This window comes from Panthera onca, chromosome B1 (genome assembly GCF_046562875.1).
Source record: "Panthera onca isolate mPanOnc1 chromosome B1, mPanOnc1 haplotype 2, whole genome shotgun sequence".
Taxonomy (NCBI): domain Eukaryota; kingdom Metazoa; phylum Chordata; class Mammalia; order Carnivora; family Felidae; genus Panthera; species Panthera onca.
In genome coordinates, this window is record NC_138342.1 from 61,620,116 (window position 1) to 61,633,908 (window position 13,793).

Sequence of the window (13,793 nt, forward strand, 5' to 3'; positions counted from 1 at the left end):
ATATCATGATTTCACTCATATGTGGAATTTAAGAGAACAAAACAGATGAACATAAGAGAAGGGAAAAAAATAAGAGAGAGGGAGGCAACCCATAGGAGACTCTTAACTATAGAGAACATGGGGCGCATTGGTGGCTCAGTTGGTTAAGCATCTGACTTTGGCTCAGGTCATGATCTCACAGATTGTGAGTTCGAGCCCCGTGTTGGGCTCTGTGCTGACAGCTCAGAGCCTGGAGCCTGCTTCAGATTCTGTGTCTCCCTCTCTCTCTGTCCCTCCCCTGCTTGCTCTCTCTCTCTCTCTCTCTCACAAAAATAATAAATAAATGTTTAAGAAAAAACTATAGAGAACAAACAGACGGTTGATGGAGGGAGGTGGGGGGGGGGATGGGCTAGACGGGTGATGGATATTAAAGAGGGCACTTGTCATGACAAGCACTGGGCATTATATGGAAGTGACGAATCACTAAACTCCACTCCTGGAACCAATATTATATGTTAACTAACTAGAATTCAAATAAAAACTTAAAATAATAAAAAATAGATGATGGGGATTAAGGAGTGCACAATATAGGTTGTTATAGGGAAGTGATGAATCTCTACATTTTACACCTGAAACTAATCTCCCGCTGTGTGTCAACTAAGTAGAATTTCAATAAAAATGCACAAGAAAGAAAAAAGAAAAAAATTAATAAAATACATTGGTACATTTAATTAATTACTATAAAGTGATAAACATTCTGCTTATATTTGGCTTCCAGAGAACATGAAACAAGTTGAAGGCAAGAACAGCATGGAAGATGGGTATAATGTATTACAAAATGGGTAACATTACCGTCCTATTTGGGAGGAGAAGAGACAATAGACAACTTTCAATTTTGTCAGCAAAAACTGTTAAGTATGAACCATAAAATCTGAGGGTAGAATAGGCATAAACCAGAAAAAAAGTCCAATATATTAAATAACATATCATTATATTATAATTGTATCAATAATTATATTAAGTATTTAAAAGGATTACACTCTGCTACTGAAAGATTGGGAAGAAAACAACAGATTGAGTTTAAAACAAAATCCAGCTATATCCTGTTTACACCTAAATTTCCCTGTGGCCAGAAGCCTGATCATCCAGGGGCAACACTGTTCCCAGTTTCTCACATATTCTTTCAGGGATCTTATCTATTTTGGTGTATGTGTTTGTCTGTGTGTGTACACATGCACAAATATACATTTATGTACATGGATATGTGTACTTTTTAAAATTTAAACAAGCTTTTTATTTAAAAACAGTTTGAGAGGTGCCTGGATATCTCAGTCCGTTGAGCATCCGACTTTGGCTCAACGTTCACGAGTTTGAGCCCCAGGTCAGGCTCTGTGATGACAGCTCGGAGTCTGGAGCCTGGTTCAGATTCTTTGTCTCCCTCTCTCTCTGCCTCCACCCCCACCCTGCTCATGCTCGCTCTCTCTCCCTCTCTCTCTCAAAAATAAATAAACATTAAAAATATATAAAAATAAAAATAGTTTGAGATTTACAGAAAAATTGTGAAGGTAGTACAGAGGGTTTCCCTATATTCCACACCATTTTTTTCTGGGAAGCTTGGATATAAATTTAATGTTCAACAACAGAATTCCTCTTGCCTAAGTCCCTAAAGAATTACCCTCTTCTTCTCTCTGAGGTTTCTAATTCCTCTTATAGAAATCATCTTGTCTTATACGTGGCTTTACTACAAACTGCCTCGGCTCCTTTTTAGAAATAGCTTGTTTCTTAGTAATGTTAAAAAAAAAAACATTTCTGAAATACCATAATGGTGAACTCGAATGTATTTTATCTTTAAAGAAAAACACATAAACAGTACACAATCATAAATTAAATTAAAAAGAGAAACTCTTCCCTGTGCCCCCAAAGTGGTTTTAAAGTATCTGTGTTGCAGCTACACATCAATTCAATGACCACGAGGAAAGTGAAACTTGTTGCCCCTTGTAATTCATGCCCGGCTGAGATCAATCTACAGAGCACTAATATTTCATCTGTAAAGTGTGTTGCCCAAATCCTGATTTCTAAAATACTAATTATAAGATATTTTACATATTTATAGAGCGCGACACCCAAAAAATGACAGTGTTAAAATTCTTTTGAAATAACGCGTAAGGAGACGTGCAATTTAAGCAAAAATTTTTTAAATTTAAAATTTTCAAACTTTAAATATATTCAAAAAGTATATTCAAATTTTAAAAATAATTAAAAGTAAAAATCATTACACTTACGTTTTTCCATTCCATTCCACAATCTTTGTAAAGTCAAGGTAATTATCTTCTCCCGTTAGAAAAACATAGTCTCCATCATTAGTCCCATTTTTCTGAAAATAAGTGAACACGATCATTTTAAGAAATTGTGGTGGTTAATTTTACGTGTCAACTTGTCTAGGCTACGGTACCCAGTTGTTTGGTCAAACGCTAATTTAGATGGTGCTATATTTTGTACATGATGAAGATTTACAATCAATTGGCTAAGTAAAAGATTACCAACGATAAGGTGGGTGGACTCATGCAATCTGTTGAAGGTTTTAAAAACAAAATCTGAGGTTTGCTGGACAGAAAGGAATTCTCAGTTCTGCAATGTAGAATTCCTGCCTGAGTTTCTAGCCTGCCAGCCTGTCCTAGGGGTTTCAGACTGGCCACCTGCTGCCCCACAACTGCACAAACCAATTCCTTAATACATATAAATCTCTTGGATAGATAGATACTACAGATGTAGCTAGAGCTCTCCCATTGATTCTGTTTTTCTGGAGAACCCTAATTGATACAGTAACTGAGAAACTTAATCTTCACAAAACTAACCTAGTTGAGGCTAACCGCTACATAACACTGAAGCAGAACTAAGATATAGAGTGACTGTTTGACTAAATGCCATATTAACCATGCTACTACTTTATGGTTTCAAAAAGTTTGAGCCCGATTAAATAATGAACAAAGGATTTGAAGAGACATTTCTTCGAAGAAAATATTCAAATGGCCAGCAAGTACACGAAAGGATGCTCAACATCATCCGCCACTAGAGAAATGCAAAGCCATAGTACTATTTCATACCCACCAGGATGATGCTAAAATTTTTTAAAAACATAAACAAATAAAGGAAAAGGACAAGCGTTGGTGAGGATGTGGAGAAATCGAGGCCCTTGGGCACTGGTGGTGGGAATGGAAAATGATGCAGCTGCTGTGGACAGTAGTTTGGTGGTTCTTCAAAAAGTTAAACACAAACCCAAAATTCTATGACCCCAAATTCCACTCCTCCCTATATATTCAAGAGAATTCCATTCCAAATATACATCTCAATGTCCATACAAAAACTTGTACACATAGGTTCAGAGCAGCATTATTCATAAGAGCCCATGGTAGAAACAACCCAAATATCCATCAACTGATGAATAAAGTGTGGTATATCCATATAATAGAATATTACTCAGCCATAAAAAGGAATAAAGTGCTGATACATGCTACAACATAGATGAACCTTGTAAACATAATGCTAAATAGAAGAAGTCAGATACAAAGGTCATATATGGTATGATTCCATTTACAGAAATGTTCAATTGCCAGAAATGGTTCCAACCTCTTGGCCACCATTTGTATAATAGTAGGCATGTGTGTTCAGTTTTTTAATTTTATTTTTTGCCTAACCAAGCCAAACTCCATTCCCAAATGCCCTTCCTCTCGGGCTCTGAGGAAGCTCTCACACAGAGAGTTCTGGCTCTTCTCCTTCAGCCTGGGCCAGCCTGGCCTCCTGCTCAGCACCAGCAGTCTCAGCACCCCACGGGGCAGGTGAGAGGTTGGGCAGGTGTGGGGGGTTACTTATGTTTTGTTTCAAACAAAACAATAATCTTACTTTTCTCTACAAAAGCAAAAACAAAAAAGACACAAACCTTTTAACTATTAAAAAAAATTCTACAGATTCACAGGCAAATCCATAGAGACAGAAAGTATAGATTAGTGGTTGCCAAAGGCTGGTGGAAGGGGAGAAATGGAAGTGACTGCTAACAAATGTGTGGTTTTTTGGGGAGGATGATGAAAATGTTCTAAAATTTGACAGTGGTGGTGGTGGTTGTACAACCTTGTGAATATACTAAAAACCACAAAATTGTACACTTGAAACTGGTGAATTATATGTAAGTGAATTATATGTCAATAATGAAAAATAAGAAAGCATAAGTCCAGGGCCAGGACCCTACTGTAGGTTAGCTGCAACAAAAGAAAGTTGTATTAATATAGTCCCATTATTTCTTTCTTAAAAAAAAAAAAGTTTTTTTTAACGTTGATTTATTATTGAGAGACAGAGCATGAGAATGGGAGGGGCAGAGAGAGGAGGAGACACAGAATCCGAAGCAGGCTCCAGGCTCTGAGCTGTCAGCACAGAGCCCGACGCGGGGCTCGAACTCACAAACCGCGAGATCGTGACCTGAGCCGAAGTCGGATGCTCAACCAACCGAGCCACCCAGGCATCCCGGTCTCTTTCTTCTTTTAAGTTTGTTTATTTATTTTGAGAGAGAAAGAGAGAGAGAGTGTGCACATGTGCACGCATGAGCAGGGGAGGGGCAGCGAGAGGGAGAGAGAGGATCCCAAGCAGGCTCTGCACTCATAGCACGGCTTAATCCTACGAACCATGAGATTGTGACCTGAGCCGAAGCCAAGAGTCAGAAGATTAACCAACTGAGCCACCCAGGCGCCCCAATATATACTTGGGGCTTTCAAGAAAGCTTTCTTCACTTATATATTCTAAGTTATACTTCTTAAGGGCACATACAGATAATCTCTACAACTTTACAAATTCTTTATGTGAGGTTGGAGCTTTGATATCTGGGAAATAGCATGGGTGCTAGTTCCTCTATAATAATAAAGTAATAAGAGCTAACAATTATCGAATATTTATAATATTCCTGGCACTGGTCTAAAGTTATAGTATGAATTATCTCATGAAATCCTCAGAACCACCACATAAAGCAGTGTGGTAGACAGAAATACGTCCACATTCTAATCCCCAGAACCTGTGAATATGTTGCCTAACATGGCAAAAGGACTTCGCAGATGTGATTAAGTTAAGGATCTTGAGATGGCAAGAGTGTCCTGGATTACCTGGGTGGACCCAGGTACTCCAAGTTTTCTTTCAAAGAGGCAAGGGGCCAGGTCAGAGCAGTAGGTGTGATGACAAGCAGAGGTCAGACAAAGAGACTGTGAAGATGTTTCCCTTTTGGTTTGGCAATGGTGAAAGGGGTGCCCGCCAAAAAAAGGCAGGCTGCCTCTAGAAGCTGTGAAATTCAAGGAAGTGGATTTTCCCTTAGAGCCTCCAGAAGGAACACAGCCCCGACAACACCCTGAGTTTATGGCTATTGAGATCTAGAACTGGAAGATGATAATTATATTTGTGCTGTTTTAAGCCCCTACATTTATGGCCATGGGTAAAAGCAGCAACGGGAAACTAATACAGACATGCACCATTTTACCCTCATTCTATAGATGAGAAATCTGAAGCAAGGAGAAGTTAAATAACTTGTCCGGATCACTCAGCCAGCAAATGGTGGAGCTAGGTAGGACTGAAGCCCAGCTATGTAACCCTACACTCCACGGGCCGATCTGCTTACGAGGCTGTGGGCCTCATTCATTTATTAGCAACCACTTAGTGAATGCCTACCATGTATCTAGCACTGTATATCAGTGAACAAAATGGACACAAATTGCTGCCTTTGTGGTGCATCCACTCTAATACCATTATTATAATTGTTTTCATTTTTTAATGTTTATTATTAAAAGCATATAATGTGACAGGCACTTTGTAGACAAACTAAGAATAATAAAATAACCAAAGACTGTTTTACTTTCATTGCTCTAGGCTATCTTTGGAGGTTTTTCACAGATATATTTTTGGGTATTAACACAGATGCATTTTGGGATAACAAGTTGATGCAATGTACTTGTGTTCTATTTTCTTTTTAAAATAGGTTTTTCAGGGTGCCAGGGTAGCTCAGTCGGTTAAGCATCTGACTTCAGCTCAGGTCACGATCCTGTGGTCCGTGAGTTTGAGCCCCACGTCAGGCTCTGTGCTAACAGCTCAGAGCCTGGAGCCTGCTTCAGGTTCTGTGTCTCCCTCTCTGCCCCTCCTCCACTTGTGCTCCGTCTATCTCTCAAAATAATAAACATTAAAAAAAATAATAAAATAGATTTCTCTTCTGATTACAGAAGTAATACATTCTTCTGAGTATAAAAGTAATAAATTCTCATTAGAAAATACAGAAAGATGTATAAAAAGGTGTCAATTCATCATTTTCCTAACCAATGGAAAATACTATTTGTATTTTGGTATGTTTCTTTTCAGTATCTTTTCCACACAAGATTTGTTTATAGAACTAAGATATATATGTGTAATATACATACACACAATTTTTATACATAAACACAATTATGTATGTATATATGTTTACATATATATATACATGGACACATATATGTGTACATATATGTGTGTATATATATATATCCTGTATACATATATATGTGTATGTGTATGTACACACACACACACACACACACAAATTGTGCATTTTCCTTAGCATATTTTATATGTTACCAAAAGTTCTTCATAGGTATACTTTAATGACTCCTCAACATTATGTAGAAATAATTAACTATTCTCTTATTGTTGGATATTTAATTTTGATTTTTTGCTACTGCAAATAATGTTGTGTGAATGTTTATGTATCTTTATGCCTAAAAACCTTGTCAATATTTTTGTTTTCTACACTGACTCATAAAAGTAAAATTACTAGAGAAAAGAACATGAACATGTTTAAGCCTTTTGATACATATTATCAAGTTGCTCAAGGTCATCCAGCTGGAGAGTGGTGGAAATAGTGTGGTAAATCAGTTTACATTCCCCAAGTTACTTTTGCTAAGCTTTGTTAATTAGATGAATGACCCCCCCCAAAAAAAAAGTATAAGACTTGTCTTTTTTTGCACTGAGTTTGAACGCTTTTTTTCAAATAATTCAGCTCTCTGCCTTAAAAAACATTCATACCCTTTGTGAATTCTCTTCTCATGTTTTTTGCCTTCTTTGGTTCTTCTTTCTGTCACTTAACATTATTTTGCCAACTATATCAATATATCAATATGGACCACATCCATAATGGTCATGTGGTGCTCCCCACATGAAGTTTTACATGACTTTAAGATACGACAAAGGGCTGCCTGGGTGGCTCAGTCGGTTAAGCGTCCGACCTCGGCTCAGGTCATTATCTCACAATTTGTGAGTTCACACCCTGCATCGGGCTCTGTGCTGACAGTTCAGAGCCTGGAGCCTGCTTCAGATTCTGTGTCTCCCTCTCTTTCTGCCTCTCCCCCACTCGCACTCTGTCTCTCCCTCTGTCTCAAAAATAAACATTAAAAGAAAAATTTTAAAAAAGATATGAGAAAGAACTTCTCTTTAGGAGCAGCAATGTGAACATTACAACAACTTAGAGAAAAATTCAAATACTCCACATAAAAAAATGCTGAACCACCAAGGCCCTTCGGTAGCTCAGTTGGTTAAGCAACCAACTCTTGATTTCTGCTCAGGTCATGATCTCACGGTTCGTGAGTTCCAACCCCATGTCACTGATAGTGCACTGAGAGTGCAGAGCCTGCTTGGGATTCTCTCTCTCCCTCTCTCTCTGCCCCTCTCCTGCTTTCTCTTTCTCTCTCTCTCTCAAAATAAATAAATAAACTTAAAAAAAAGCCAAACCACCAATTTAAAAAATGAAGGGATGTTATCTCCTGAACTCCTCCCCTTAACTCAGATCTAGCCTAAGCAAAGCAGTTAAGCATTTAAATGTTTCACAGTAATTCAGAAAGGGTTCTCTCCAATTGTTTTCTGCCCAAGAGTCAGACACTGCATGTGAATGCTTCCCTGTCTCTTGCTGGAACCTTTGTTATTGGAGGACAGTCGGGAATAAATAGGTTTTGTGTTATCAGGGTAGGGATGTGGGCTGGATACAAGGAACATATTATGGCAGGAGATGGAGAGGTGCTCTGAGACGGACTACCACAGTCACACCACTAGTGTGATGTCAGCAAAACCCCACGCCCCCTCCACCGAAGGACCAGCTGGACTGGCTGACCTCTCAAAGACACTTTCTAACAGCTATATATTTTATACACGCAAGACCCACACTTAGTGGGAGGTGCTTGAACTCTCTTACGTGGAGGAGAACAGAAGTGCCCTAATATCAGTAGGTAAAAATATGCTGATTGGCCCCGCAATATGAAGTAAGAGCATGTGATATTTAACCAGATCCCTTTTTCTCAAAAGCTCTGCGCCAATGTTCTACATCCACTCATCCTGTTCATTCTCACACGCTGTCCCTCCCCATTAATTGTTTGGCTGTTTCCTACTAGAAGGAAGAGCGTTCAACGCGTTAACCAAGGTTTCTCTCTTCATTGCATGTAGCGGAGCAGATGGTGCAGGCACGCAAGCCTGGGGCATCCGAGGGGGATGCTGGCACGACACGAGCAGAACTAAGGAAAGGTTTTCGGAAGGAGGGTACTTCCTCAGCCTATCCTGGTCTTTGAATGAATGACAGCTCAAGTGTGAACTTTTGTGCCGTTGGCTAAAGAATCAGTATTTGACCAGAGCAGATGGGACAAACTGAACAGAAACACTGCCTTTTTACCAACCACATGCAGACAGTCTGTTTGGCTCCCAAAGGGAAAAGATACAGCAGTCATGTTAATTCAGGGTCATCTTGGGAGCCAGTCATGAAGGGAAAAAGGAGTAACAGTTCCTGACATGTGTACTGTGATTTAAAGTTTATGAAGCATTTTTATGGACTTCTCACTTAGCCTTTCAAAACAATTTTTGAAGTGTGGATACTTTTAGCCTCAAGTTACACATGATGAAACTGAGGTTTAGAAATAGCCCCATAGTTATTAAGTGAAAAAAGTCAGAACATAAATCGAGGCACTCTGATTCCAAGTCTTATGCTCTATTCCTGGATGTGGGAAATGCACTCAAGGTACGAATCTAACTGAGCGATGGTACAGAGCTTTGTGGAGATACGGTGTCTACAAGGAGCGACAAAGGGCAAGGCAGCGAGATGAATAAATTAATAAATAAATAAACGCATAAAAGAATACAACCTTGCTTTGGGAAAATAAAAATGCCAATTTGTTAACCAGTCCATAAATGTGGGTTACATTTTAAAAAGATACAAAAGGATCTTAGTTAGAAGTCAGATGAAGTCAGTAATGTAAAAACAACAACAACAAAAAGCAAGCTATACAATAAAAAATTACCTGAAAAATACTGAGGTTTTAGGAACAGGACCTACCTTGCAGGTAGACAGAAACCACTTGGACCCGAAGGGCCTTAAAGTAACCTTTGTTGTATCTCTGTTGGAAATTCACCAGATATTTTTTTCTAGAAGGGATGTCTAGTCACAGCTTAAGAAATCAGTGCTTCCTCTGGTTTTATGGAAGCTGGGCTCCTTTTAGATGGGATCTTCTAAAATTTTTTTAAATGTTTATTTATTTTTGAGACTGGGGCAGTAGAAGGGGCAGAGAGAGAGGGAGGGAGACAGGATCCGAATCAGGCTTCAGGCTCTGAGCTGTTGGCAGAGCCCGATGTAGGGCTCAAACTCACGAACTGAGAGATCATGACCTGAGCTGAAGTTGGCACTTAACCGACTGAGCCACGCAGGCACCCCAAGATGGGATCTGCTAGACAGCATCTATTAATTCTGCTCCCCTAGAGAGAAGGATTCAAGGTGAGTTGAACCCTATTTCTAGGACCCCTGCCTCTTGCATAATGTTAAGAACTTTTTTTACTATTTTGTTTGAATGGCTTCTAAGTTTTGTATACCCTTGAATGCACAGGGCAGCATTATCACCATCTGCTCTAGAGGAACACTCTAGGATATAACAGGATAAGAGTAAGATTCTTGAGTAGTGAGAACCAGAGAATAACAACAGATTTAAAGGTGAGGAAATTCATCACAATCTCAGACCCCACCCTTAACCTGACACTTTCTACTTGAGTTTAAGTTTGTCATTAGCAACCTCCCACTATCCATTTTACTCAAGTGCTTTCTGTTTTTTGTTTCTTGGTAGGGGGGACGGATAGAGGGGAATGTGGATTTTTAAAATTGCTTTTAATTTTAGTTCATTTGAAACTCATACAGCAATAACATATGCTTTGAATAATAAATACTTGAATGCTGATATATTTTTTATTTCAAGCCAAAGTGAATAAAATCTGCAAGGAACCACACAAAATTCCACTTATAAGCATAAGAAATCATAGATGAGGGACACAGAGTTTCAAATTATCCATCCTCTTTCACGAATGACATGTCTGAAAATCTAACACGTAGCTCCCACCTCTAATGGACTATCATGTTCCTACTTAGTTTCTTGTCTCTGTCAGGCTGATGCATGGGTTCAGCCCCTAGGTCATCAATGAAGACTTGGCACCTATCACTGAAATTTATGATAGTTTGAAAGACTGCACCTGATTAATGGCACAGTCATACTCTGTATTTTTCATAGCTGCCCTCATTCAAAGTCACTGCTGGTGGCATGCCGAAATTGTGGGAGAAGGGTTTTTTTCCCCCCACCTAAAAACTAGAACACTTCCTTGTTTTTCACATACTCTACAAGACATCTAGAATTCCAAGCAATTTTGGTCTTTTTTTCTGGAAGACACTCAAAATGAAGATGAAATCTGGCTAGCAGCGCCCCTTCATCACCTGAATAAAGAGACTCTATAAGTGCCTGGGTGGCTTAGTTGGTTCAGCATCAGACTCTTGATTTTAGCTCAGGTTATAATCCGAAGGTCGTAGGCTTGAGCCCCATGTGGGACTCTGTGATGAGCATGGAACCTAATTAAGATTGTTTTTCTCCCCCTCTGCTCCTTCCCCGCTTGTGCATCCATGCTCCTTCAAAAAAAAGAAAAAAAAAAAAAAAAAGGATCTAAAAAGAAAGATCAACTTACCCCATAGTACAGGCCAAAATAGGGTGAGATCTCCGGTTTGAAAACACTGATGAGGGACAGGATCTCATCTTTGTAGCCCCAGAGCAGTTCTTCCACTGTGTGTGTCACAAAGAGCGTCTGCTGATAGGCCTTCAGCAGGGCCTCGATGAGCTCCCGGAGGAAGCGGAGCTGGGCCCATTCCATGGCAGTCTGAGAAACACAGGCAAGTTCAGATGGCAGAGCTCCCACCCCACTCTCCTATGGCCCCTTCAGCAAAAAGGGCTGGAAACTTAAAAGTAAATGTTAAGACTGAAGAGCTGCAAAGTCAGCCAGAGAGCTCCTCCTTGGCTACACGTGCACAAATGAGACTCTGCAGTTATTGTTCCTTTCTCAGTATTATATTTTGTAAGTGTGAGTGTAGCGTTCCCACTTGCAAGCTCTCCAATTCTCCCTGCACTGCAGATGCAACGAGAAAAATGCTTGTGAATACACTGGCATCTTTGGCCACAAGGGGGCGCCACTTCCCCTCTGATGGGAGCGAGAGATTACCCTCCCCCCTCCCCCGCAAGTAGGCAGCAGGGCAGGGCCAAACATAGGATCTAATACTTTTTTCTCCATCCTGAGTCCACAATGACTGTCCAGCTGCAAATGTTGTTGTCACCCTGTAGTTAGAGTGGGAGCCTCAGAGGGGTTGCTGTGGGTGAAGAGGAGAGTTTCCAGGGTCTCATGTGTCTTTCTTGGATAGGATTGTCATAACACAGACAGTGGAATCCCGCTAGGCTGTGAGCAGCCCAGTCTCTGCTATTTGGGAAGGGTGGGGGGATATCAGTATATATTTTGAGAATTTAAAAATCAAAGATGGAAATCTAAACTAAGAAGTGTATGCAAATTCTGTTGCTAGATTTTCTGAGCCAAAACAAGGGGCAAATAAATCTTTAAAAAATTATTGGCTATCCACTCCCTTCCCTCCCCGCCCCCCAAATCCTAGAGACATGTTTATTTGAACAAGAGCTGATCCCCAAGACACAGCAAGAAACTGTGGGAGGGAAAATCCTAAAATTCACATTTTGTCACCATTTGAAAAAAATCTTGCTTGAGAAACCTCAGAATAAAATGTCTCAGATGAACTTTCAGGAAGGAAACTGTAAAAAGTATACTTATATTTTTACATCTGTATATTTTTAACATAACTTAGTAACTCCTAAATGTAAAACCCATAACAGCTTTAACTTGGCTTTTTCCTTTCTCTTACAAGCCACAATAATGATACTAAAAATGCCTACTTACCACTGCAGGAATATTTAACGTTCTAATTAAGTCAATTTTAGGATCTCCAACAGATTGATTTCGTTCAAAAACATAGGCCTTGTTGTTAACAGCAGATATTGTTGTTCCATTATCTCCAAATTGAATATCTGCTTTGCTTCGAAGTTCCCTAAAAGAAAGAAACGCATTCTGTTTGAAAATAGGCACCACTTTAAAAAGCAAGAGGCCCCTGGGTGGCTCAGTTGATTGAGCATCCAATCTTGATTTCGGCTCAGGTCATGATCTCACGGTTCATGGGACTGAGCTCCGCATTGGGCTCTGCCCTGACAGTGCTGATGGGATTCTCCCTCTCCCTCTCTCTTTGCCCCAGCCCTACTTGCTCTCTCAAAATAAATAAACATAAAAAAAAAAAAAGCGCAATACTTTACCTTTCTTTTAGCACGGACGTTATTTTCAATAAGACATTCCACTATAATCATTTTCTAGAGAGCTTACAGATACTGATCCCTTAACAACTAGAGATTAAAGCTGGCATGTAGGAAGGAAATAAGTCCTGGGATACAGTCCTCTCAACACACTGGCCTTTTCATTCTTTCCCCCTACAATTTGGGAAATGCGATGGTCAAGCGTCACCATGACCAGGGAATCAAGGCCATTGAACTCTCTCTGGAGTGACAGTTTGCTCCCAAAATATTTTCAAATTTTTCAATTCATAGATCAGTTTGAATTTCAATTTCTTTTCCAAAGCCTTTTTATTCCTAGCTTGAGTTCAGTTCAAAATTCATTTGACAAAATAAGTGCCCAAGACTTAGTACATTACAGGAGTTCACTCCTGTTTTTGGTATGCAGTTCAGTCTGGTTCAGGTTCATGCCCCCAGGTGAGGTATTAGAAAGCTCACAGAAAGGGCCTGGAGCCAGGGCATCACTAGGGTAAGGAGGGTGTGAGGCACTTGCCTTGTGTACAGAATGAAAGAGGTGCCAGAACACTCAGTACTGAAGGTAAATCATATTGCAATGCATTTTGAAAAATCAAAATTAATGCAAAAACATCCACGATGAACAAACCGTCAAACTTCTAAATAAAAACAGGACCTGATACTTTGTTCATCCAATGGTTTATGCTAGTCCTGGCCCCGCCTGGTTCATAGTAGATGTTCACAAAATTCCTGTGTCTATTGTTTCTCTCCCTCTGCTGCTTACCTTTTCTTCTTCCTGTTCTATTTAGGACTAGGCTGTCTGACCCAGTAGCCATGTGTCTGCTAAGCCGTAGAACTGTGGCTTATCGAAACTGAGATGTGTTGTAAGGGTAAAATACACATCAGATTTCAAAAACAGCACAAAAAAAGGAGTGTAAAATAATCTCCTTAATTTTTTGATATTGATTACCTGTTTTTAAATGATGCTATTTTATTTATTTTTATTTTTTTAAGTTTACTTCTTTAATTTTGAGAGAGAGAGACAGAGACAGAGCATTGGGAGGGGCAAAGAGAGAGGGAGAGAGAGAGCTCCAAGCAGGCTCTATGCTGTCAGGGCAGAGCCTG

At 39.7% G+C, this 13,793-nt stretch overlaps 1 protein-coding gene across 1 annotated transcript in view; it reads right to left on the minus strand.

The window, feature by feature from the left end:
* Nucleotides 1-13,793, minus strand: part of SCARB2 (scavenger receptor class B member 2) — a 76,331-nt gene that overhangs the window by 27,377 nt on the left and 35,161 nt on the right. The window contains exons 3-5 of the mRNA XM_060654834.3: nucleotides 12,274-12,421; nucleotides 11,008-11,196; nucleotides 2,262-2,353 (exon numbers count right to left, since the gene is read on the minus strand). Of these exons, the coding sequence (XP_060510817.1) occupies nucleotides 2,262-2,353; nucleotides 11,008-11,196; nucleotides 12,274-12,421 (429 nt within the window). The remainder of the gene's footprint in view (nucleotides 1-2,261; nucleotides 2,354-11,007; nucleotides 11,197-12,273; nucleotides 12,422-13,793) is intronic.